The following is a 26,011-nucleotide window of genomic DNA, read 5'->3' as shown; positions in this document are numbered from 1 at the left end:
ACACTGCTCTCCTATTGTGTACATCGAATATCAAAGACTGCCCTACTAGTGCCTACATCGAATATTAAACACTGTTCTACAAGTGTGTACATCGACTATTAAACAGTACCCTACTAGTGTCTAGATCGAATATTAAATAATGCCCTGGTAGGGTCAATATCGAATATAACAATGCCGTACTAGTGTCAACATCGAATAATAAACAATGCCCAACTATTATCAACATCGAATACTAAACAATGCCTTACTAGTGTATACATCGAATATTAACACTGCTCTACTAGTGTCTACATCGAATATCAAAGACTGCCCTACTAGTGCCTACATCGAATATTAAACACTGTTCTACAAGTGTGTACATCGACTATTAAACAGTACCCTACTAGTGTTTAGATCGAATATTAAATAATGCCCTGGTAGGGTCAATATCGAATATAACAATGCCGTACTAGTGTCAACATCGAATATTAAACAGTACCCTACTAGTGTCCAGATTGAATATTAAACAATGTGCTACTAGTGTCTACATATAATATTAATCAAAATACAACTATTATCAACATCGAATACTAAACAATGCCTTACTAGTGTATACATCGAATATTAACAATGCCCTACTAGTGTCTACATCGAATATTAGCAAGGCCCTACTAGTGTCTAAACTGAATATTAAAAATGCCCTACTAATTTCAACACCGAATACTTAACAAAGCCCTACTAGTGTCTACATCGAATATTAACAAGGCCCTACTAGTGTATGCATCGGATATTAACAATGCCCCACTAGTGTCTACATCGAATGTTAACAATGCCCTACTAGTGTCTACATAGAATATTAACAACACTCTACTAGTGTCAACATCGAATACCAAACAATGCCCTACTAGTGTCTACATCGAATATTAAGCAATGCCCTACTAGTGTCTAGATTGAATATTAAACAATGTACTACTGGTGTCTACATATAATATTAAAAAAATACTACTAGTGTCAACATAGAATATTAAACAATGCTCTACTAGTGTCTAGATTAAATATTGAACAATACACTGCTAGTGTCTAAATAGAATATTAAACAAAATACTTCTAGTGTCTACAAAGAATAGTAAACACTGTTCTACTAGTGCCTATATCGAATATTAAACACTGCTCTTTAGTGTCTACATCGAACATTAACAATGTTCTACTTGTGTTAACATCGAATACTAAATAATGCTCTATTAGTGTCTACATCGAATATCAAAGACTGCCCTACTAGTGCCTATATCGAAAATTAAACACTGCTCTACAAGTGTGTACATCGACTATTAAACAATACCCGACTAGTGTTTAGATCGAATATTAAATAATGCCCTGGTAGGGTCAATATCGAATATAATAATGCCGTACTAGTGTCTACATCGAATAATAAACAGTGCCCTACTAGTGTATATATCGAATATTAACAATGCCCAACTAGTGTCTACATCGAATATTAACATTGCCCTACTAGTGTCTGCATAGAATATTAACAATGCCCTACTAGTTTTAACATCGAATATTTAACAAAGCCCTACTAGTGTCTGCATCGAATATTAACATTGCCCTACTAGTGTCTACATCGAATATTAAAAATGCCCTATTAGTGTCTACATCGAATATTAACATTGCCCTACTAGTGTCTACATCGAATATTAAAAATGCCCTACTAGTGTCTACATCGAATATTAACAATGCCCAGCTAGTGTTAAAATCGAATATTAACAAGGCCATATTAGTGTTAACATCGAATACTAAATAATGCTCTACTAGGGTCAACATCGAATACTAAATAATGCCATGCTAGTGTCTACACTGAACATTAAAAATGCCCAACTAGTTTCAACATCGAATACTTAACAAAGGACTACTAGTGTCTACATCGAATATTAACAAGCCACTACTAGTGTCAACACCGAATACTAAACCATGCCCTACTAGTGTTTACACTGAATACTAAACAATGCCCTACTAGAGTCTATATCGAATATTAAGAAGGCCCTACTAATGTCTTGATCGAATATTACCAGTGACCAATTAATGTCGACATCGAATACTAAATAAATCTCTACTAGTGTCAACATCGAATATTAACATGGCCCTACTAGTGTCTACACTGAATATTAAAAAAAACCTACTAGTTTCAACATCGAATACTTAACAAAGACCTACTAGTGTCTACATATAATAGTAACAAGGCCGTACTAGTGTCAACATCGAATGCCAAACAATGCCGTACTAGTGTTTACATTGAATACTAAACAATGCCGTACTAGTGTCTATATCGATTATTAACAAGGCTCTACTAGTGTCTTGATCGAATATTAGCAGTGCTCAATTAGTGTGGACATCGAATACTAAACAGTGCCCTACTTGTGTTTATATCGAATACTAAACAATGCCCTACTAGTGTCAACGTCGAATATTAACAAGGCCCGACTAGTGCCTACATCGAATATTAACAAGGCCCTACTAGTATCAACATCGATCACTAAACAATGCCCTACTCATGTCTATATCGAATATTAACAAAGACCTACTAGTGTCTACATCGAATATTAACAATGCCCTACTAGTGTCTACATCGAATACTAAACAATGCCCTACTAGTGTTTACATTGAATTCTAAACAATACCCTACTAGTGTCTATATCGAATATTAACAATGTCCTACTGGCGTCTATTTCGAATACTAAACAACTAAACAATGCCCTACTTGTCTGTACATCGAATATTACCAATGCCCTAATAGTGTCTACATCGAACACTAAACTATGCTATACTAGTGGCTACAATGGATATTAAACACTAGACAGGCGAATACCACCATTATTTCAAAGACAATTCAATAGTATAATCCTTCATGAGGAGAATTCTTTGACCTCTGAAGTTTCGCTGATATTATAATTTAGAACTATATGTGTACAAAGAATTAGTTTTCTGTGTATTTAAACACAATACAGCATCTCAATTCTTACGTCAACATTTTCTTATTCGGACATCTCTGTTGTAGTGTTTTACAAGGAAACTGTATGTTGGAAAATTTGAATCGAATAGATGGGTGACTTATTCATTTTTTGATTTAGTAACCTTAACGTTTATTTAAAAAGTTTGATATGATTTTTATGTCAAACCAAAATGTGTCTTTAAGATTGTACACACACACACACACACACATCAAGTTTTGGTATTTAAAAAAATGCAATCATACTGCTATTTTCAGGTATTTCTATACCCAATTGTTTTGTTGACATAAGGCTATAAGGAGTAAGCTATCCATGACGGTTTAAGAAAATGTTAGAGTTTTCAAAGTGTGTACGCTGACATTGATTGTTTTCCAAGATCTCTTGACCAGATTTATTTGAGAATGCTTTGTTTTATTTGTAAAAGAAAGACTACACAGATACCAAATAAAATAGGGACAGAATAAAGTTTAACTTTGTGGAAGGGAATGAAACTGATTGTTAAGTACATGTGGATTTCAATAATACATCTATTGTAAAGTTTAACTTTGTGGACGGGAATGAAACTGATTGTTAAGTACATGTGGATTTCAATAATACATCTATTGTAAAGTTTAACTTTGTGGAAGGGAATGAAAGTTACCTTTTAGTACATGTGGATTTCAACAATGTATCTAAGAGAGTTATCCGTTTGTGCACAACGTACTTCAGTGACATGTTTTTTGATGTACATCCAAAGAACCGACCTCTGTCCACATTGCTATGTTTGCAAAGATGGGTTCAAATAGATTCCTGAATTTTTTCGATATATATTTTATTTTGTGCTCGACGTGAATCTGTCTATGCTAGTTAATATATCGCTTAGACGTTTATGTGATGAAAGACCAAGGCAACGTAATATGGCAGGTAAATAGCTGTGAAATCTTTAATCAAAATGAGGTCATAGTTAAGGTCCTTTCATTTATGAAATGACACAACTGTCGTCAGCAGTCTTAAATCATTACAGAAGCCGTTTAGTTTTACTGTTTTGTATCTTATATCATGTAAAGGTTTGAAATAAAGTAAATTTAAACTTAAACTGATCCAGTGTTATATATGTGCTTCTTTCTCATACATACATACATACATACATGCATGCATGCAGACAGACAGACAGACAGACACTGACATGCAGATGCACACTCATAACACATAACCTTCCTATCTACATGAATCTATAAATGCGTACTAATATATAATTTATCTTTATGATATATATCTATAGATCTGTTTGTGCAGATATAAAACTGGGGATAGAGTTAGACTAGTTCTGAAATACACACAAATATTTGATATTGGATAAAGACCATTAGTCATGTATCGTGTATTCATATTTCCTCAATGTATACACGTTGTATGCATGAGTGCCCTCGGGCCACAACTACAACTTGATCGTACGCTAAGTTAGTTCGTCTATTGAGATCGTAAAGAGTTATAGGGTCAATAGCGCTTATTGCGAGTTTCAACTACATGTAATAGGTTTACGACGGCAGTTGTGCACTCATGTAAACGCTGAACGCTGTATATAGTGATTAGCGGTAGTAGACAACTACTCTATACTTCTCAATGTCTTCTTGGTAGTCTCTCAAGTCGAGGAAGACAAGTTATGCGATCTCATTGATGGTGGACGCGCATGTGGCTCCATAATCCAAATTCTGATGCACAATGCGATTGCAAGTGGGGCATGGGGCACCAGTGAATGGGGAAGGCTACAGATATGTGACGCATCTCACGAGCTGCAGCAAGACTCTGGCGGAGGTCAACCTCGAAGGTGGAACAGGCTTTTCTGGTCAGGGTTCGCCAGTGGCTTCTGTCTGAGGCAGTGTGCTCGAGCTTTTGTGGTCAAAGGTCTGTCCATTTAATGTCGGTCTTGACATTATCTTTGTACCTCTTGCGAGGGTGGCCTTGTTTTCGATTGCCCTGGGCTATCTCGCCAAAGAACAGCTGCTTTGGGATTTTGTAATGATCCAAGCGGATGACATGGTCAGTCCAACGAAGCTGGGCTTGAATTAGTTTGGCTTTGATACTTGTTGTGCTGGCTCTATCAGTGACTTCCTGGTTGGCGTTTTGGTCCTGCCACTTGATCCGCATGATAATTCTCAGGGAGCGCTGGTGGAATTGTTCCAGCTGACTGATATGCCTTCGGTAGACAGTCCACGTTTCACAGCCATATAAGAGAGACGTGAGGACAACTGCATTGTACACTTTCATCTTTGTTGACAGGCGTATGTCCTTGTGCTGCAAGACCTTGGTTCGGTCTCGTCCGAGTGCTTGACTAGCTTTCTGGATCCTCGCAGTGATCTCTTTGACAAGGGAGCCATCACTGGATATTTTGCTGCCATGGTATTTGAAACTGTCCACAATCTCCGGCTGCGTGAAGCCAATGGTGATGCAGGGTAGTGATGGGACAGTGTTTGGGGCGGGCTGGAATAGGACTTCTGTCTTTCCTAGGTTAATTGTGAGTCCAAATAGGTTAGAGGCTTGAGAGAACCTGTCTACGATTGCCTGTAGGCGAGTCTCTGTATGGGCCATGAGGGCACATTCATCTGCAAAGAATGCTTCATTGATGAATCTTTCTAGCGTCTTGGTTTTCTCAGCTAAGCGACGGAGATCAGACACGGATCCATCCATGCGATATATAATATAGATACTTGGGTCAAGATCACAGATGGCATGGAGTAGTACCTGTGTGAAGAATACAGCGAGTACACATCCATGTTTGACACCGTTAGATACCGGGGTTTTCTCAGAGGGTTTGCCGTCTGAGAGAATCTCTCCAATCATGTCATCGTGAAAGAGTTGGATACGGTTGGTAAACTTCTGAGGACACCCAATATTCTTGCATACTACCCACAGAGCGTCTCTGTTGACTGTCTCGAAAGCCTTTGTCTGGTCCACGAAGACTGCATACAGATTCATGTTCTGCTCAGGGTACTTCTCTTGGTTGTTGTTGTTGTTGTTCTAGGGTTTAACGCCATTTTTCAGCACAATATATGCTTTACATGGCGGCCAGTATAACTGGTGGAGGAAGAACCCTGGAAAACCCAGGGAAGAACCACCGACCCACGAGAAGTTACTGGCAGGCTTTCCCACGTACCCATGCTAGCCGAGCCTTGGACTCGAACCCAAGCAGACAGAGGTGAGATGACAGTGATCCGGACAGTGATAGGGATCCCCTACTTCTCTTGGACTTGTCTAACTGCGAAGCTCATGTCAACAGTGCTGCATTCTGTGCGAAAACCACACTGAGACTCGAGGAGGTCATCTTCTGACACTGATGATTTAGCCTCCTCTGTGTAGTAACTAATGATAGAAACATGGACCAATACGATATACGCTGTCTACACTAATCAACGTTAGTAACGTGGACTACTACGCTGTTTGTCTCTGTGTAGTAACTAACGGCAGTAGAAAGGACCACAACAATGTACGCTGTATACAGTTACTATCGTTAGTGGTGTGGACCACTATGATATACGCATAGCTCTATGTAATAATTAACGGTAGTTTTATGGATCACTACGAGGAAAACTGTACGCGTTATGAAATGGTGGTAGCGTGGACCATGACTCATTACAGTTGTTCATAGAATGTAACAGCAATGGTGGACGAGCAGCACGTAACGGTAGTTGGGTAGGCCACTATGATGTACGACGTTTATATAGTGACTAATGGTAGTTGCGTAGGCCTTTATGATGTACCACGTGTATATAGTGATTAACGGTAGTATGGTAGGTCACTATGATGCAAAACGTGTATACAGTGGCTAACGGTAGCTGGGTAGGCCACTATGATGGATAGTGACTAACGGTAGTTGGATAGGCCTCTATGATGTACGACTTGTATATAGTAACTAACGGTAGTTGGGAGGCCTCTATGATGTACGACATGTATATAGTAACTAACGGTAGTTGGGAGGCCGCTATGACGTATAATGAGTATATTGTAACTAACGGTAGTTGGATAGGCCTCTATGATGTACGACGTGTATATAGTAACTAATGGTAGTTGGGAGACCGCTATGATGTATGATATGTATATAGTAACTAACGGTAGTTGGGAGGCCACTATGATGTACGACGTGCATATAGTAACTAACGGTTGCTGGGTAGGCCACTATGTTTTACGACGTGTAAATAGTAACTAACGGTAGTAGGATGGACCATTATGATGCACGACGTGTATATAGTGACTAACGGTAGTTGGATAGGCCTCTATGATGTACGACGTGTATATAGTAACTAATGGTAGTTGGGAGGCCGCTATGATGTATGATATGTATATAGTAACTAACGGTAGTTGGATAGGCCTCTATGATGTACGACGTGCATATAGTAACTAACGGTTGCTGGGTAGGCCACTATGTTTTACGACGTGTAAATAGTAACTAACGGTAGTAGGATGGACCATTATGATGCACGACGTGTATATAGTGACTAACGGTAGTTGGATAGGCCCCTATGATGTACGACGCATATATGGTTATTTAGAGTAGTAGAGTGGACCACTATGATGATGTACCACGTTTATATGGTAACTATCGGTAACTAAGCGTAATAGATTGAACTACTATTATGTACAACGTGTATATAATAGTTAAGGATAACATAGTTTATCGCTATGATTTATGACATGTATACAATAACTGAGGATGGTGGGATTTAGACGTATATGGATACGGACAGTGCACCGTAGTTACTTCATTGTGCACTTTGGTCGGTGTAAAAATGAAAACACATTTACCCATGAAACATATCGTATGCTGGTGTTCTTTCTATAAGAAGCGAATTTTCTAGGAGCCAAGGTCTAAGCGCATGCGTGTGCGTCAAGATTTTTAAAATCCATTAGTTGGATTTATTTCAGCAGAAATCCGTGACATTGTTTTGCTAACTAATGTTGTTACATAACTAATGTATCGTAATGTCGGTCAAGCGCTAATAGATATGTATTTGTATGTTCCACTGACCATTACTATAGTTGGCAAAGGTGCGACGTAACATGATTTAAAGCATGCTGTAAGCTTATCAGATGTCTTATGTCGCTAACAAATCTTTCTGAAACCATCAAATACTTACAACCTAAAAATGGTCGTAATCCCCAGGTTTTTCAGCCATTTGTAATTTAATTATAAAGCTATGTTCAAGATAATGAATATTCCTGTAAATGAAATTGGAAAATATAAATAAATAAATACGTTACATGAAATACTGTGCTATGCTAATTAATAAGTGTGCTTAATTCTGTTCTGACGATAAATTCAGTGAGACTTGAAAAAACTGTCCCCTTTCATACGTAATATATTTCAATATAAATGACGTTCTCTGCACCCGCTACTCAGATTTTTAAGTGTGCATCTTTCTGGGGTGTGATTAATGGAGTCAAAAATTCCGTGTCAAAGCCTGTACTAATACCTGGCGTGGACAACGAAGTTCAACTTACCAGGTAGGGGTTTGTTCACTTTACGGTCACAATTGTGTCCTATTGTGTTTAATCCTATTCCTATACATTGCCATACGGAAAATGATCAACAATCCCACACTGTAGCCATATACATGTATGTATTTAAAGTCAATATATACCCACACCAAATAAGGCTTTACTGACCGACCTACATGAGAGCGATTAATCGTGCAATCAAAGAAGGATTTGCATAGCAGATGAAGAAAGTGGGGTGCAAGTATCAGCAGGTGAGTCACTTTACGCGTACGTTGAACTAGGCTATTTATTTTTCGAACGTTCATTCGAAATTGAATTCATGACTGCAATACTTCTGTAGAATGTTTGGAAAGGAACATGTTCTTGTTCTACACAATACTTCCACCACTATACCGTGCCACCCTTTAGAATAATAATAATAAGAAAAAAAAAACAATATGCTGTTTTGATCCGCACAAACTGATAATTTTTATTCATGCTTCCATCTATAGACACACAATTTTGGAAATGTAAATACGATTAAAAGTTGTTGGTTTTCATTAGGTATAAATAGGAATAACCCATCAGTCCCTTACATTTAGTGACACGCATGGTCATTCGGTCAATCATACCTGACAACTGACTTAACCACTACACGTAATTAAAGTAGCAACCGTACGAAACATCGATCACAAATAACTACTACGGGTACAGTACTATTGTATCAGCTAAGACATCAGACACAACGTTCCGGGCTACCATTATTAAATAATAAAAACAACCCTGATCGAAACGAAAGCTATAAACCAAAATCGTACACTCTGAAATATTGCACAAAAGAACCACTCATTAGACGCTTACAATAGATCACAGTGATCTACGTCTGGCACACATGTATACCACTACGACCGTATGAGAACCCGACCACAAAACACAAACTTTAACGAAAGTGAGCCTGACCAAAGGATGGATGCAAGGACTTACCAAACGACGGATGGACAAGGGTAACACTTTACTTTTTTTTTTTTTTAAACCTAAGCTAACAGGATTCTACATGCTCCACACACATCACTCATTGCCTTAAAATTATTTTCCATCCTGAGCTATACACACGCACACACATTCACATACAGTCACGTACACTCTCAAATATTGCACAAAAGAACCACTCGTTTAAAAACCTGGAGGTGTTTTACATTGCCTGCATGTTTCTTTCATGCGAAAGTAAAGAAAACTAAGAAGTGAAACCCATAGTTGACAAAAGGGTCCACTTTTTCTTAAACTCATCGGTTCTGTTGTTCACTGTTACAACATATTTTCCAGTCTTTTGTACAATACAACACATTTATCTTTAAATAATTGGTGAGACCTCGGATTTTGATGCACAACGTAATTTGGACATAACATATTTTGCAAGGAAGATCAGAAAGTTGACAAGATCATCAAATAGTTTGTTCTATAAAGATATCTTTTCGTGTGATTAAAAATTTGGGACATAAGTTTAGATCCATTCTTCAGACAATTTCCAAAAATGTTCAGTAACTAAATAATCATAGAATTTGTTATGTTCCCTCTTTACAGAATGTGAATTTATCATTATTACATAAATTGATCCTTTTCAAAACTTTGTTTGAGGCAATATTCCTCTGTAGAAATCTAAACCAAAGCTAACCAGTTTTGTATCTTTTGTACAAAGTTTAGCAAAAGCAAAATAGTGGAATCATTCAGTTACACTAAGTTTCATATTTACCATTTGGCTTCGATATCATGGTTTAAATTAGATCTTTAAAAATATATTTATTTTTTGCTCTTACCCTGAGGAGCGAAGTTTTCTGAGTATTACATGGAAATTATTTCCACTTTCGAAAAGAAACTTTAAATTTTCTTTTTCCACTTCACTGATATCTTTGATATAAGAGCAACGTACTGTATACAACTTTTAGTTAGTGTTGTTTGTTTTATTTCATCAAAACTTAATAGAAATAAAAAAGTTGTTTCCTAAGGACATGGCAGTTTGATCTCCACATTGTGTATGATTAAACGTTTCTATAGTTGCTAAATTAAAAATATCTTGAGACATGTATTCTGAACAGTCAATGGTTCATTTTTCCATTGAGATCAAGCATAAATAACATGGCGCTAAAATATATTTGTAATTGTTTTAGAGATTTCTTTCAATTTAGTTTTTCCTATTTAATTTCCTTTCCTAATACGGATCTATAAGAGTTTGTATTTTACCCTCTCGCATTTGCCACTCCGAATAATGTATTTAGTTCATTTTCTGTACGAGGTGGAGGACTTGGTAGAGCAGCAAAATGATGAATAAATTGTGATAAAAATCAATGATTTTATCAAAGTAATTTTTCCAATAAGGGACACATTCCTTCTGTTCTACCAGCCGGACAATTTCTTTAGTTCCTTCAACTTCGTCAAATAATTACGTTCAACCATATGCTGCAAATTTCAAAGAAATCTACTTCCAGTAATCTAAAATTGGGCATTGACCAGTTCATATCAGTTTCAGAAGGTATTTGTTAATTATAATATTATTTGCTTCCAATCCAAATAGCTTTTGATTTAAAAAAATTGCAGCGCAAACCTGATGCAGAGGCAACGTCGTTTAAAAAATCCGTTTGGTTGTCTTAAAAAACAAACGAGAATCGTCTAATAATAGAAAAGCATCATCAGCGTACTGTACTAATTTGAACTTGATTTCGTTATAGAAAAGGATTGTAATATGTGTGTTATTTTTCAATTCTACAGAAAGAAGTTCGATTCAAAATTACAAATAAGTAGGGCGAGGATAACACTTTATTAGTGGTAAAGCGTCAACAAGGGCGATTGAACGAATCGCGTGAACGCGTCTCTCTCTCTCTCTCTCTCTCTCTCTCTCTCTCTCTATATATATATATATAACACTGAATCACATTTCATGCGAATCCCTTAGTTAGCAATAATTATAACTAAAAAAGAAACGTGTTTACCATTGATCTAGGAAACGTTAAGAGGTAGGTACACGCATGTCCTGTGATGCTAGAAGATGCAAATATACATGGACAGCGGGACCTTGTACACCTAACAAAATTATTTTCTCTCCAGTTGGTTCAAAAACGTGACTCGCGTTATTACATATGACAATTTAATTTAATTGTCTCTACTTCCTTTTTCCATATGTGCCCATAGCTGTTTGACGATTTAAAACCCAAGTATGTTTTTAATTAGCAGTTTGAAAATGCATCCTGTAGTAACCTCTCTAAGCTTGAATTGAGTATGCAGTCTAATAAAACACTGACGAACCTGTGATAATATAAATATCTTCCATTGTGTATCTAGCAACTTTACCAATTGATCCTTTCACAGCATCCACTACGCGCTTACCATTTGTATGCAACGGTCTTCCAGAATGCGGATGATCTTTCATTAGTTTGTTGCCATCTTTAAAAGGTGCTTTATCTAACTCTGTCAGTGTTCACTCTTTAATTACCTCTAACTTTATAAATGTTTACTCTTTACTTACTCCTAATTTTGTCCATGTTCCCTGTTTACTTACCTCTCACTGTATACATGTAAAGTAGTTTCCAAACGCTAACTTTATCCATATTTAAAGGTTACCTATAACTATCTTTATCAATCTCTACAGCGTACTTGTCTCTAACTTTATCCATGTTCAAAATTTGTTTGTCTCTAAAACTTTATCCGTTTTCACTTTTTACTTGTCTCTAACTTTATCCATGTTTGACGTATTAAGATGTTCTAAACACAGACGTCCCATAGATTTTATAGAATAAAATACAATAAAGTAGAAGAAATGAGACAGCTTGATTCAGAAAAATTACAACGTTTTAAACACATTTTCTATGCATTTTATAACAATACAATACAGTGGAAGGCCATTAGCAGAAGGGAGCTAAGTCAACTACATAAGTTGTTTCCCTTGTCAACCAATTTACAAATAAACACGAACAAGTTTGAAGTTTTATACAAGGTGTTTTAATTGAATTAATTTACTTGGTTATAATGTCTCAATATTTACAGTACATACTTTGTATATTTTCCTAATTTAATGATAATTAATGTTATGTCATTCTTTATAATTCTTAATACAACATTGTACAGTAGATGAATATATATATATATATATATATATATATATATATATATATATATATATATATATATATATATATATATATATTAGATAGACATATAGACAGATATATAAATCTAGATAGATAGATATAGATAGATATATAGATTAGATAGATAGATATATAGATATATATAGATAGATAGATAGACATATAGATAGATAGATAGATATATAGTTAGATAGATATAGACAGATATATAGATTATATAGATAGATAGATAGATAGATAGATATAGATAGATAAATAGATTAGATAGATAGATAGATAGATAGATATGACACTTATACGATTTGACTCGGAGATAAAAATCAACGGTGCTGAATATTTGGTACATATACCACAGGAACAAGAATACAACTTATAGTACATTGCCTATAGTGTCTTACGTCATCTTTATCTGTCAACATATAAACACCTTATCCTGTACATTTACCCACTTTTGTTTAGATATCCTATGTTAGATTTTAAATAATATGATTACTTCAAAATGTTCCAATTAACTTGAAGGGACCTTGATGCCGAAAGAACAAACAATTTATTTGAATCGTTTTTAATACTATTGAATAAGGCTTTGACAATTATTTTTCTTCATGTTAAATATATTATTTTAGACATGGTTACCATCGATGCAGATTGGTAGTCTATTGGAATTTGTCGAGGTGTTTTATTTAACTTGCTTCCAGGATTCACGTTGGTCTAAATTTCCAAATTTATTTGTAATATATGTGTACCTAGTCACAGAGAATATATAATACTATATCAACGGTTCATTCCTTATTTTGACACAAAAATATTGCGAAGTTTCATAAGTTCTAAAAATTAAGTATTCTTTCTCTTACTATGCCAGATGTATGCAAACAAATATATTCATTGACGCTGCACAGAATAACCAATCGTTCTAAATTTTTATTTATCGACATTTGTACCCACTTTAAATGTGGGAACGCACCAATACTAGTAAGATACATTACCGACAATATAGTATCGGGTAACGATGGTAATAATAACAAACATCAGTCTTACTACACTGTAGTAAGCCATTTACACAGCTTGTATATCACGACACTGCAATCTATGTCCCTGACCAGTCTCTATCTACATCGAAATGGCCCCAAGCTGATGCTTTCCATACAATATTCTCCATCTGAGAATCAATATGACATGTTTGCTGAAAGAATTTCCTCGCATCAACAATACTCAACATATACAATAACACACTCTTCATGATGGTTGCGTCCGTACCACCAAATATCCCCAACGCTGTATATCCAATGCTACTTCGTAATGAGCGCGATTTTCCTATGAATGGCGAACTTCGTCTGGGCAAAGTTGGTGACGCCGATAAGTCTCACAAACACTTGTGAGATCATCTTACCCCGATCAATGTAACGAACATCAGGATTGAAGCTGATTAACAAAATACATTGGCAATTTGCATATCTGACAGACTCGTGTCTGTGTTGAACTCGTACAGCCCGAGCATTTCCAGAATTCGTTTCATTAGAAAAATATTGAATTCTTCCTTTGTTTTCATGATTTTAGTAATCTTCGTAAGCTTGTGAGGCTGCACACGTTATCACTTTTTTCCCTTTTGTTTGATTTCAGTTATTTAAAGGACCAATATGACTTCAACGGACAACGGAACCTATGACGATCATACAAAGCCTCATTATGACGTAACCTCCGGTCAGTTGACCTTTTTCATTGTCTGGGTCATAGCATTTGCCGTGTGGTTATTTCGTAAGCAGAATTTCAGCTTCAGTCTTGGTTTACTTACCAAAAGTGACGTTCATAATTTAACCAAGGAAGTTCGAAATTCGTTTGAAGAAAACAAGATCTCAGAACAGAGCAAAACAATTAATGTCGAAACGGTGGTCGAAGGGACTAAACCTCTTCAAGTGGAAATCGACTCAGACCATAACCATGAAAGTGTACGATGTAAGAGGGAAATGAAACAAAGACCATCGCTTACATTCCAGCCTTCAACGCCTACATTTGATCAATTTTTGAAATATCTACTTCTGTTTGGAATTATTATGATTTACTTCTTCCTTTGTGATTATAAGAAGGTAAGCAATTACAAGTATTGTAATGACTGTAATTTGAAGTTTATCAATATTTTTTTTAAAACGAAGAGATTTAAAAAAAACAATAACTGAAACACAACAATATGAACTCTTTAAGACTGTTTATATAAAAAATTAAACGAAACTAACCATTCGGGTATATTAGAGTCAGTTTAATTACAACTCTTTTGAATACAGTAATTTTTAGGGTAATATCGTATGCTTATTGTATAGTTCCAGATACAATGTCAGACGACGAAGTCCATACTGCATACTTCCAAATACAATATTAGATGATGTCATTACTGCATACTTCCAATTACACTATTAGATGATGTCATTACTGCGCAGTTCCAATTATTTTTATTAGATGATGTTCTTACTGCATAGTTTCAAATACACTATTAGATGGTGTCCTTACTGTATTGTTTCATACACACTATAAGATGGTGTCCTTGCTGTATTGTTTATACACACTATAAGATGGTGTCCTTGCTGTATTGTTTATACACTATAAGATGGTGTCCTTGCTGTATTGTTTCATACACACTATAAGATGGTGTCCTTGCTGTATTGTTTCATACACACTATTAGATGGTGTCCTTGCTGTATTGTTTATACACACTATAAGATGGTGTCCTTGCTGTATTGTTTATACACACTATAAGATGGTGTCCTTGCTGTATTGTTTATACACACTATAAGATGGTGTCCTTACTGTATTGTTTCATACACACTATAAGATGGTGTCCTTACTGTATTGTTTATACACACTATTAGATGGTGTCCTTGCTGTATTGTTTCATACACATTATAAGATGGTGTCCTTGCTGTATTGTTTATACACACTATAAGATGGTGTCCTTACTGTATTGTTTCATACACACTATAAGATGGTGTCCTTGCTGTATTGTTTCATACACACTATTAGATGGTGTCCTTGCTGTATTGTTTATACGCACTATAAGATGGTGTCCTTGCTGTATTGTTTATACACACTATAAGATGGTGTCCTTGCTGTATTGTTTATACACACTATAAGATGGTGTCCTTACTGTATTGTTTCATACACATTATAAGATGGTGTCCTTGCTGTATTGTTTATACACACTATAAGATGGTGTCCTTGCTGTATTGTTTATACACACTATAAGATGGTGTCCTTGCTGTATTGTTTATACATACTATAAGATGATGTCCTTGTTGTATTGTTTCATACACATTATAAGATGGTGTCCTTGCTGTATTGTTTATACACAGTATAAGATGGTGTCCTTGCTGTATTGTTTATACACTATAAGATGGTGTCCTTACTGTATTGTTTCATACACACTATTAGATGGTGTCCTTGCTGTATTGTTTCATACACATTATAAGATGGTGTCCTTGCTGTATTGTTTATACACACTATAAGATGGTGTCCTTGCTGTATTGTTTATACACTATAAGATGGTGTCCTTGCTGTATTGTTTATACACACTATAAGATGGTGTCCTTGCTGTATTGTTTATACACACTATAAGATTATGTCCTTATTGTATGGTTCATACACACTATAAGATGGTGTCCTAACTGTATAGTTCATACACACTATAAGATGGTGTCCTTACTGTATTGTTTCATACACACTATAAGATGGTGTCCTTACTGCATAGTTCCAAACACACTATAAGATGGTGTCCTTATTGTATTGTTTCATACACACTATAAGATGGTGTCCTTACTGCATAGTTCCAAATACAATGTAAAATGGTGTCCTTACTGTAAAGTTCCCAATACTGTATAATTCCAAATACACAATTTGATGATGTCCTTACTGTATAATTCCAAACACACTATTTGATAATATCATCAGTACTTAGTTGCAAATACTGTATTAGACACTGTCCTTACTCTATAGTTCCAAACACATTATTAGAAGATGTCCCTTCTGCATAGTTCCAAACACATTATTAGATGATGTCCCTTCTGCATAGTTCCAAACACATTATTAAATGGTGTCCCTTCTGCATAGTTCCAAATACACTATGGGACGATTCGTCTTGCATAGATCAATGCAGTATATTTTTTCATTCGATTACGTTTATTTTCCAGGTTTTTCCGTCACTAGAAAGGAAATATGACAAGGATACGTTTCTGTTTCTGATATTTCTGTTATTTCTTGTTGCCTGTGGATTCACAGTGAAACCGACAGGGGATAAAATTTTGAACAGGTAAAATATTATCACAAGACCTCGAACTATTTACATGTTAAGAAAACATTAATGTGACGTTTTTACTCGTTAATTGCAGTCAAAGACTTGAACTTTTACAGATAATAAATGTGTATTAGTTTTTTGGATACTGTATTGAGGAGTTTTTATTATTATTTTTATTTTAATTTTAGTGTTCTTATTTATGTTTGGGGTAGGGTGAAGGGGAAGGAGGTTCCGTAAACAGAAATACAAAATAATAAATACAATAGCATTTAAACTAAATGCTGTAACTGGTTCGGTTCGAGTTTAAATCTTGATAGAGTTATAGAACTTTATTTTAGCATAAGCTGATATTTGTATGGGGAACACCAGTTTAAGTAATCGAGACGAATGCAAGATAGTAAAGAGATTTGTCTGATTGATTGTCTTAGATTCTGCTTCATCGTCGAAGGTGTTAACGTATCATATACAAGAAATTAGTACAATTGTAATTTAGAGCTCTTTGCTGTTGATTGATTGATTGAATGAACGAATTATTGATTGTTTATGGTTTTACGTCGCACCAGCACTATACGGCTATTTAGCGACTTAGTAAAGGTTATATGCAAGATAAGTCACAACCGTTAAATGTTTCATTATCGATAAAAATAGCAAGGAACAATAAGCAAAAATATGAGACGGCTAGGCTAATACATGAAGATGGCCGATGAACGGTGGTCGTAAATGCTAAATGGTTTGCGTCAATGAATACATAGTTAAACTTAAAAAAGGTATTTAAGATGAAAAACAGAACATATGTTACACTGAAAGGGTCATTTTGATAACATAAATTTATATTTTAGAATAAATGTTTACATCTTTCATAAAGTTTAAGATGCAATGCACATTTACTGTATCAAAAAGCATCTTTATGCGTTGAACATTTAAGTAAAGATCGCGTGTTGGTTGGAGATCGAAACAATCTTTCATGAAGTGCCTCACAGCGAAGGAGGGTTCATTGCAAGAAACGCGCACAGGGTGGATCTTCCTGTTTAGTATGTTGGAGTGGGTTACCTAAGTATGACCCATTCTAATTGTTGCAGCGACTACATCGTCCTTTCGGACAGTTCTGTATGAAAGTGCCCAGTCGCCTAAGGATGGTTTGATTATATACAGTTACGATGACGCTTGGCAATTACTGACTAAAGACGTTTTGATACTAGGTTCAAAATCAGTGTAAGATATTTTAAAATCAGTTTGTTGAATGGAAAGGGCCATTTTAGCCGCGGGATTTGTTATTGCATTACTTTTAATTGCAACATATCTGGGTTACCAACACTATACTATCTCGCTGGAGGTATACAGCTTGGAATGTTTCATGAGAGTATTGGCCAACAATGGTCTTTCCTATGAGGCGCTGTAGCGGACAAAAGCTGGTCCAGTCAGAAGGTTGCCGTTGAAATTTTAATGACATATGTTTAGAATTCCTATTACACGTACTGTATCAAACATTCTTATCCTTAAAGCTCCATTTTGTAGGTTGCGATTTCATATTGTATCTGTTGAATTAAACAATAGTGGTTGAAAGTTATATTTTCTATGTCGAGGCTTTAGATTGTATCGTTTCAATTACACGGCGGTGGTTGTAATTTCAATTTTATACGTTGAGAATTCCTAATTTACGTATTGGTTCAAATTGTTTATGTCGAAAGTTCCGTATCATATGTTGAGTATTTAGATTTCATCTGTTGAAATGCACAGCACTGGTTGAAAATTTGATGTCCAATGTCGATATTTTAGATCGTGTCTTTTGAATTACACGGCGGTTGTTGAAATTTTAATGTCATATGTCGAGAGTTTCAATTTAACATGTTGAATCACACTGAATGTGCCGAAAGTTCCATTTCGTTTGTTAAGTTTTTATATTGTATCGGTTGAATTACACAGCGGTGGTTGGATATTTTATTGTGCTTATTAGAAAATGTCTTTTTGTATGGTGAAATGATGTGTTTTTTTAAAAGTAACATTACACAATGTCCACTTTGACAATTCAAAATGATACCGAATATTAAGAAACATCATTCGTTAACTATAAGGCGCCATTACGTTTCAGGCATTTAAAGTTTGAAAGTTAACATTCACAGGTCATGGTCGAGAACTACTATGAATTTCTTCGCCAGAGGTTGCTCTCGTGAACGGACCCCGTTAATTTTAAACAACGAGGTTGCTTTTTCCTTGCTGTGAAATTCAACCGATGAAATCTAAATACTCGCCATTTGAAAATGATTTTTCATCACAAACAGTTACATTCAGTGTGTAAATTCTCGGCATATACTATTTGAATTTCAACAACGGCTGTGTAATTCAAAATATACACCGTGAAACGTCGACATAGGAAATGGAACATTACACCTCCACTGTTTAATTCGACAAATAAAATCTAAAGTCTCGATCTAGAAAATGGACCTTTAAGGACATGTAATTTCATCCAAAATGTGATTTTGGATTTCTTGACATATGACATCGAAATTTCATCAGCAACTTTCTAATATGACCAGCTTTTGTGCTCCTAACACTTTCCAACTTCCTATTGCGTAGTGACTGAAGTACTACAATGTGAGGGGACCCCGAGTGGCCGAGTGGTCTAAAGCGCTCACCGTTACGGATCACTGTCATCTCAAATCTGTCTGCGTGGGGTTCGAGTCCAAGGCTCGGCTAGCGTGGATACGTGGAAAAGGCTGCCAGTAGCTTCTCGTGGGTCGGTGGTTCTTCTCTGGGTTTTCCAGGCCTCTTCCTCCACCAGTTATACTGGCCGCCATGTATAGCCTATCTTGTGCTGAAAAATGGCGTTAAACCCTAGAACAACAACAACAACAACAACAACAACTACAGTGTGTAAGAGACGATGATTGAGTTTAAAATCTGTTTGCTTTCGACATATTTCAGCGCAATGTCGGTTGCTCTGATTTCAGCTAAATATATCGATGCACCATCTAGCAAGCGAACGTTTGTTGAGTGGTTTCCATTACTGTACAAACTATACTTAACTCTTTATTAATTATGTGCCATACAAATCAGCGCTTACAGAACACCAACATCCCCTTGCAAACCATCAGTATATAAAACACCAACCCTTGCAATACATCACTATCTGGAACACAAACAGCCTTTTGGAACACATAAGTATCTAAAACACTATCAGCCCTTTGAAAACCATGAGTATCTAAAACACTGACAGACCCCTGAAAAACATCCGTATCTAAAATAGTAATAGCCCCCTGCCCTGCTATATATAAATATCTAAAACACTAACATCAACAACAACCCATTGCAAAACATCTGTATCTAAACCACTAACAGCCCCTTGCAAAACATCAGTATCTAAAAAAAACCAACAGCCCCTAGCAATACATCATTATCTAAAATACTAACAGCGACTTACCTTGCAATGCATCAGTATTTAATATAATAACAGCCCGTTGCAATAAAACAGTATGCAAAATAATAGCAACCCCTTGCAATACATCAGTATCTAAAATACTAACAGCACTTTGCCTGGCAGTATGTCAATATCTGATACATTACGAGCCATTTGCAAAACATCAGTAGCAAAAATAATAACAGCCTCTTGCAAAATATCAGTATCTAAAATACTAAGACATCCTTGCCTTGCAGTATATTAGTATCTAAAACATTAACAGCCACTAGCAAAACATCAGTATCTTAAATACTACCAGCCCCTTGCCTTTCAATACATCAGTATCTAAACAACTATCAGCCCCTTGCCTTTCAATACATCAGTATCTAAATAACTATCAGCCCCTTGCCTATCAATACATCAGTATCTAAATATTATAACAGTAACTAGCAGTACATCAATATTAAAAGTACTAACAGCCCCTTACAATACATCATTATCTAAAATACTAACAGCTCCTTGCAATACATCAGTATATATAACACTAACATCACGTTTCTATACATCATTATTTAAAATACTAACAGCCCAATTGCCTTGCAATACATCAATATCGAAAATACTTACAGCCCGTTGCAGCACATCAGTACAGAATACACTAACAGCCACTTGCCTTGCAATACATCAGTATCTAAAATACTAACAGCCCCTTGCAATACATCAGTATCTAAAATACTAACAGCCCCTTACAATACATCATTATCTAAAATACTAACAGCTCTTGCAATACATCAGTATATATAACACTAACATCACGTTTCTATACATCAGTATTTAAAATACTAACAGCCCCTTGCAATACATCAGTATCTAAAATACTAATAGGCCATTACAATACATCATTATCTAAAATACTAACAGCCCGTTGCAACAATTCAGGACCAAAATTACTAACAGCCCGATGAAATACATCAGTATCTAACATAATAAATGCCCATTGCAATGCACCAGTATCTAAAATACTAACGGCCCCTTGCAATACATCAGTACGTAAAATAATAACAGCTCCTTGTAATACATTATCATTTAAAATACACGCAGCCCCTTGCCGTGCAATACATCAATATTTAAAATACTAACAGCCCTTTGCCGCTCTGCAATATATCAGTATCTAAGATACTAACAGCCCTTTGCAGTACATAAGTATCTAAAATACTAATAGCCCATTGCAAAACACCAGTATCTAAAATACTAATAGACCTTTGCAAAACATCATTATCTAAAATACTAACAGTCCGTTGCAATACATCAATATCTAACATACTAACAGCCACTTGCACTACTTGAGTATCCAAAAGTAGTAAATGGGGTCACCCTAGCGACAATGGGAATTAGCATTACAGAGACCCCTGGGTCACTCTAGCGACAATGGAAATTTAACATGGAGAAAAATCGTGGGTCACTCTGGCGACAAGGGAAATTTAACATAGAGAAAAATCGTGGGTCACTCTGGCGACAAGGGGAATTGAACATGGAGAAAAATCGTGGGTCACTCTAGGGACAAGGGGAATTGAACATGGGGAATAGAGTTTGGGTCTGTCTAGGGACAAGGGGAATTGAATATGGGATTTTTTTTTTAATTTTTTTAAATTTAAATTTAAATTTAAATTTAAAAAAAGGGGTAGGCAATTGAAAGGCTATCTCTTTTCGAGAAATATGGCTGGCCCTGAAAAGGGCCTTTGGGTTTATGTTAATATTAACATAGATGGCATCTGTCACATCTTCTTCTTCTTAAACTCCTTCTAACTGCCGGTCCATACACAAGTACCCTCTTGAAACATCCTTGTCTTTCTATGTAAACTCTCCTCATCCATTGACTAGTATCTGTCCTATCAACAAGAGTCCACTTGGACCTGACATACATGAGCATGTCCGTCCTAAACATCATGGAAGACACAAGGGTGGATGACTCAACTGTGGTCCACATCTTGAAGCGACGAGAACAGGTGAATCAATGCAGTGAACTGCGCTTATTTATAGGTACAGGAAGGATTGAAACGGATTGAATTCATTCACCAATCCGAACACGCGTTACAAAATTCAGTCAGCTCACATCCAATCCGAAGAGAGCAGTCTGTGACGTCACGTGGTCTATATAGATTCGTTAGCGCTTGTGTGCAGTCAATCTATGCGACAGTGATTCAACATGACGGAAACTCAGAAAACGATCCATTGGGGTGCACCAGCAGGGGAGACTGCCCAAGGGAACCCGGACTTACTTTCAGAAGAGGTGAATTGGGATTTTGTGGATTTTCTTACCTCGCAAGAATTTGTTCCGGAACCTTCGTTACCTTCTTCATTACCGCAAGTGGAGAATTTTAGACAGAGACAGAAAGAAGAATTGGAGAAATTTATGCAACGACAAAAGGAAGCGGAACAAGCTTTTCTCCTACAGCAACAGCAACAGCAACAAGAAGAGGTAAGAAAAAAACAACAGCAACAACAGCAAGAAGAAGTAGCAGCAAAGAAACAAGAGGGTGAAAATCAAACGGCTACGGTACTGTTGGACATTTTAACGGAGTTAAGAAGTCTGAAACAAATGTATCAGACTTCTTTATCACGACCGAAGAGAATACGACCTTCCCGAGCTAAACACGCCAACCCTGTGACTAAGCCTATCGTACCACACTTAGTGATTTCAACCCAATCATCAGAAGTAGGCCTTGGCCGTGGCAAAGGCTTAAGGCAGTTAAAGTTGATTGGTTAAACTCACCCCTACACCAAAAAAGGCCCTTTTCAGGGCCACCCACATTTCTCGAAAAGAAATACAATTTCAATTTGCCAATAACTCAAAAATAAACCCCACCCATTTTACCCTTATAGTACGTGTCTGTGTATGAGTGCGTGAGTGTAGCTTCTTATTTTAAAATCAAAACTCAAAGACACTTACCTTATATCATTCATGTATTCTTTTCTCCATTTTTTACAATCCAATTCACAATTCACAACACATCACTTTAATAAAAAGTTCATTGACTTCTTCTTTCTCATTATTTAGTCTCTCTGTTTTTTGAATTTCTTCACCGTCTTTTCCTCTTCTTTCTCCTCATTTTCTTCCCTTCTTCTTTTCTTCTCCTGTTTCTTTGCCTCTTGTAAATAGAATTGTCTTCTTTCTTCCTCTTCTTCCTCTGAAGAATCCCTCTCTTCTTTCGAGGAATCCCTCTCTTCTTCTGAAGAATCCTTCTTTTCTTCTGACTCCTCTTGTTTCTTTTTTGGGCAATCTGGAGACCAATGTCCTTTTTCTTTACAATAATAACAGGTATCTTGACTTTTGTCTTTTTTAGCCCCTGTTTTTTTTCTTTTTTGACGGTCTGGACACTCTGAAGACCAATGCCCTTTCTTCTGACAGATATAGCAAGTATCTTGACTTTTATCTCGAAAGGAAGGAGAGTAGTCCGTCGGCTGGTCTGAAGAGAATTTTCTAATGACCCCTCGCAAAGCTCTGACGAAACGTTCCATCTGGGTAGTCTCTTCCATCGTTCTCCTCGGTTTGAGAGTGAAATGAATAGTGAAAGGACAAGACACACCCTTTTTATATACGCTGGTTTGCCATGACTATAAATTAGTCTATGGTGTTTGAACTTGAGTCATTTGACCTTTTGCACTCAAGATGAAACGATCCTATTCATTCGAGAAGAAAGAAGAAGAAGAAAGTAAGAGGCAGAAACGCGATCTATCGCCTCGTACCAGGGCTGAAATCTTGGCACAAATTCATGCCAGTAATTTTGAAGAGGACATGAGTGAACCAGAATCCGAACCCTCTAAACCAAGTTCACCACCCTTAGTCAACCCTGAAAAGTACTATTCCATTCGAGAGACGGAAAAGCGCTCCTCTAGAAAATTTAGAACCACGGCTTACACCTACACGGTGAAGTTTAAAGATTTCAAGGCCGACGTACCCTTGGAGAAAGCAGAAGGGTTTATCACCGAGATGTGGGATTCTTTGCTCACCGCACTCAAGCGACAATGTCAACCCAAAGGAGACGATCGCTTGACACTATCCATAGATCACGACGGTTTGAAATCCCCTGTTTGGATCGAGTTTAGCAGACCCGCAGAACTAACCCCTTCCAAAATCATAGACAAGATTCAACACGTACAACAATCTAATGACCAGTTTGACATCACCGATGGTAAAGCCACACTGAAAATGGCCCACGTCTCTCTTCCTCAAGGGACAGGACGCAAAAAGATGTTATTGGTGGACGACCTTCGCAACACCAAAACAAGTCTCGTCCGAATTCACAACCCTCAAGACCAGATGTGCTTAGCCCGTGTCATCGTGGTGGGACGAACCTATGCCAACAAGAACGACACGGTAGAATGGAAAAGAACCTGGAAAACTATTCAACGATCGGACCGAGCCAAACAACGAAACGAAGCAGAACTCCTGTTACAACAAGCCGGACTGTCCAAAGACACCCTGTGGCATTCCTGAGATGCAAAAATTGCAAGATGCCCTAGCTCCACGCTACACCTTGAAAGTGCACCCTCAAGAAATGCGTGGGTCTCTGTTGTTTCGAGGCCAAGATTTTAAGGACGGAAAATACATTCATGTCTATCATCACGATGAACATTTCGATACCATTACCAGTATCACAGGATTCCTGGGATATGTTTATTATTGTGAGAAATGTGACTATGGTTATAACAATCGAGAGCAACACAAACATTGTGGATGGAAATGCCCAGGATGTTTAGCCTCTCCACCCTGTCTGAGCGAAGAACCAGTGCCTTGTTCAACTTGTCTGCGCACGTTTGTCAGTCCTACCTGTTACCAACAACATTTGAAAACACAAGGTTCACAGAAGAAATGTGCTTGTCAACTCCTGAGAATGTGCCCTACCTGTGGACAAGGCATACGTACCAATAGTACCAAGGCACACGTATGTCGAGGAAAGAAAAAAATGTCACATTTGTCACCACATCGTGGACTTGGAACACGAATGCTACGTGCAAAAATACCAACCCCCACCAGAGAAAGAGGACGGTCACAAGAAGAAAGGCAATTTCATCTTTTTCGATTTCGAATGCATGCAAGAGACTGGCATTCACATTCCTAATTTCTGCGTGGCTCATCGATCGTGCGAGAAGTGCATTCAAGAACCTATCTTCAGTCATTGCCCTCACTGCAGGAAGATTCCTGGAGGGCGTGAAAAAATCTTTCGGGGACCGAACACGTTAGCTGATTTTGCCAAGTGGGTCTTAGACCCCATCGACAAGACGTGGAGCCAAGAGGACATCGAACGTTACGGAGATTGTCATCGTCATGCCACGGTGATGGCTCACAATTTCTCCGGATACGATGGACAGTTTCTTCTCAGATACTATACGGAACAAGGCACCGAGCGTCCTAAAGAGACTTTGAACGGAGCCAAAATCATTTTCATGCAAGTGGGACAAGTACAGTTTAAAGATTCGATGAGCTATTTGGCCATGCCTTTGAGCCGAATGCCTAAAACGTTTGGAATGACAGAAATGGCTAAAGGGTACTTTCCACACTTTTTCAATACGGAAGCCAATCAACACGCCGTTCTACCCCATTTGCCTGAGGCTCACTATTACGACCCCGACAACATGCGTACCGAACAACGAGAAGCTTTCTACGCTTGGTACCAGGCTCACACCTCGGACCCTTTCGACTTTCAGGAAGAAATGCTAAAGTATTGTCGTTCCGACGTGGACATTTTACGACGTTGCTGTGGAA

The 26,011-nt window shown here is 36.9% G+C and overlaps 1 protein-coding gene across 2 annotated transcripts in view; it reads left to right on the top strand.

Annotated features, from left to right (window-relative positions):
• The first annotated feature begins 8,378 nt into the window (after positions 1-8,378).
• LOC149791106 (uncharacterized) overlaps positions 8,379-26,011 on the top strand; it is a 35,176-nt gene continuing 17,543 nt past the window's right edge. The window contains exons 1-3 of one of the 2 annotated variants that reach the window (XM_089971473.1): positions 8,379-8,462; positions 14,192-14,655; positions 16,747-16,865. In XM_089971473.1, the coding sequence (XP_089827599.1) occupies positions 14,209-14,655; positions 16,747-16,865 (566 nt within the window). In that variant the 5' untranslated portion in view covers positions 8,379-8,462; positions 14,192-14,208. The other variant, XM_089971472.1, reaches the window with a different exon arrangement.

This window comes from Sinohyriopsis cumingii, chromosome 10, assembly GCF_028554795.1.
Source record: "Sinohyriopsis cumingii isolate HCF-2022 chromosome 10, ASM2855479v2, whole genome shotgun sequence".
Classification (NCBI taxonomy): Eukaryota; Metazoa; Mollusca; class Bivalvia; order Unionida; family Unionidae; genus Sinohyriopsis; species Sinohyriopsis cumingii.
This window is presented reverse-complemented; position numbering and strand designations above follow the sequence as displayed.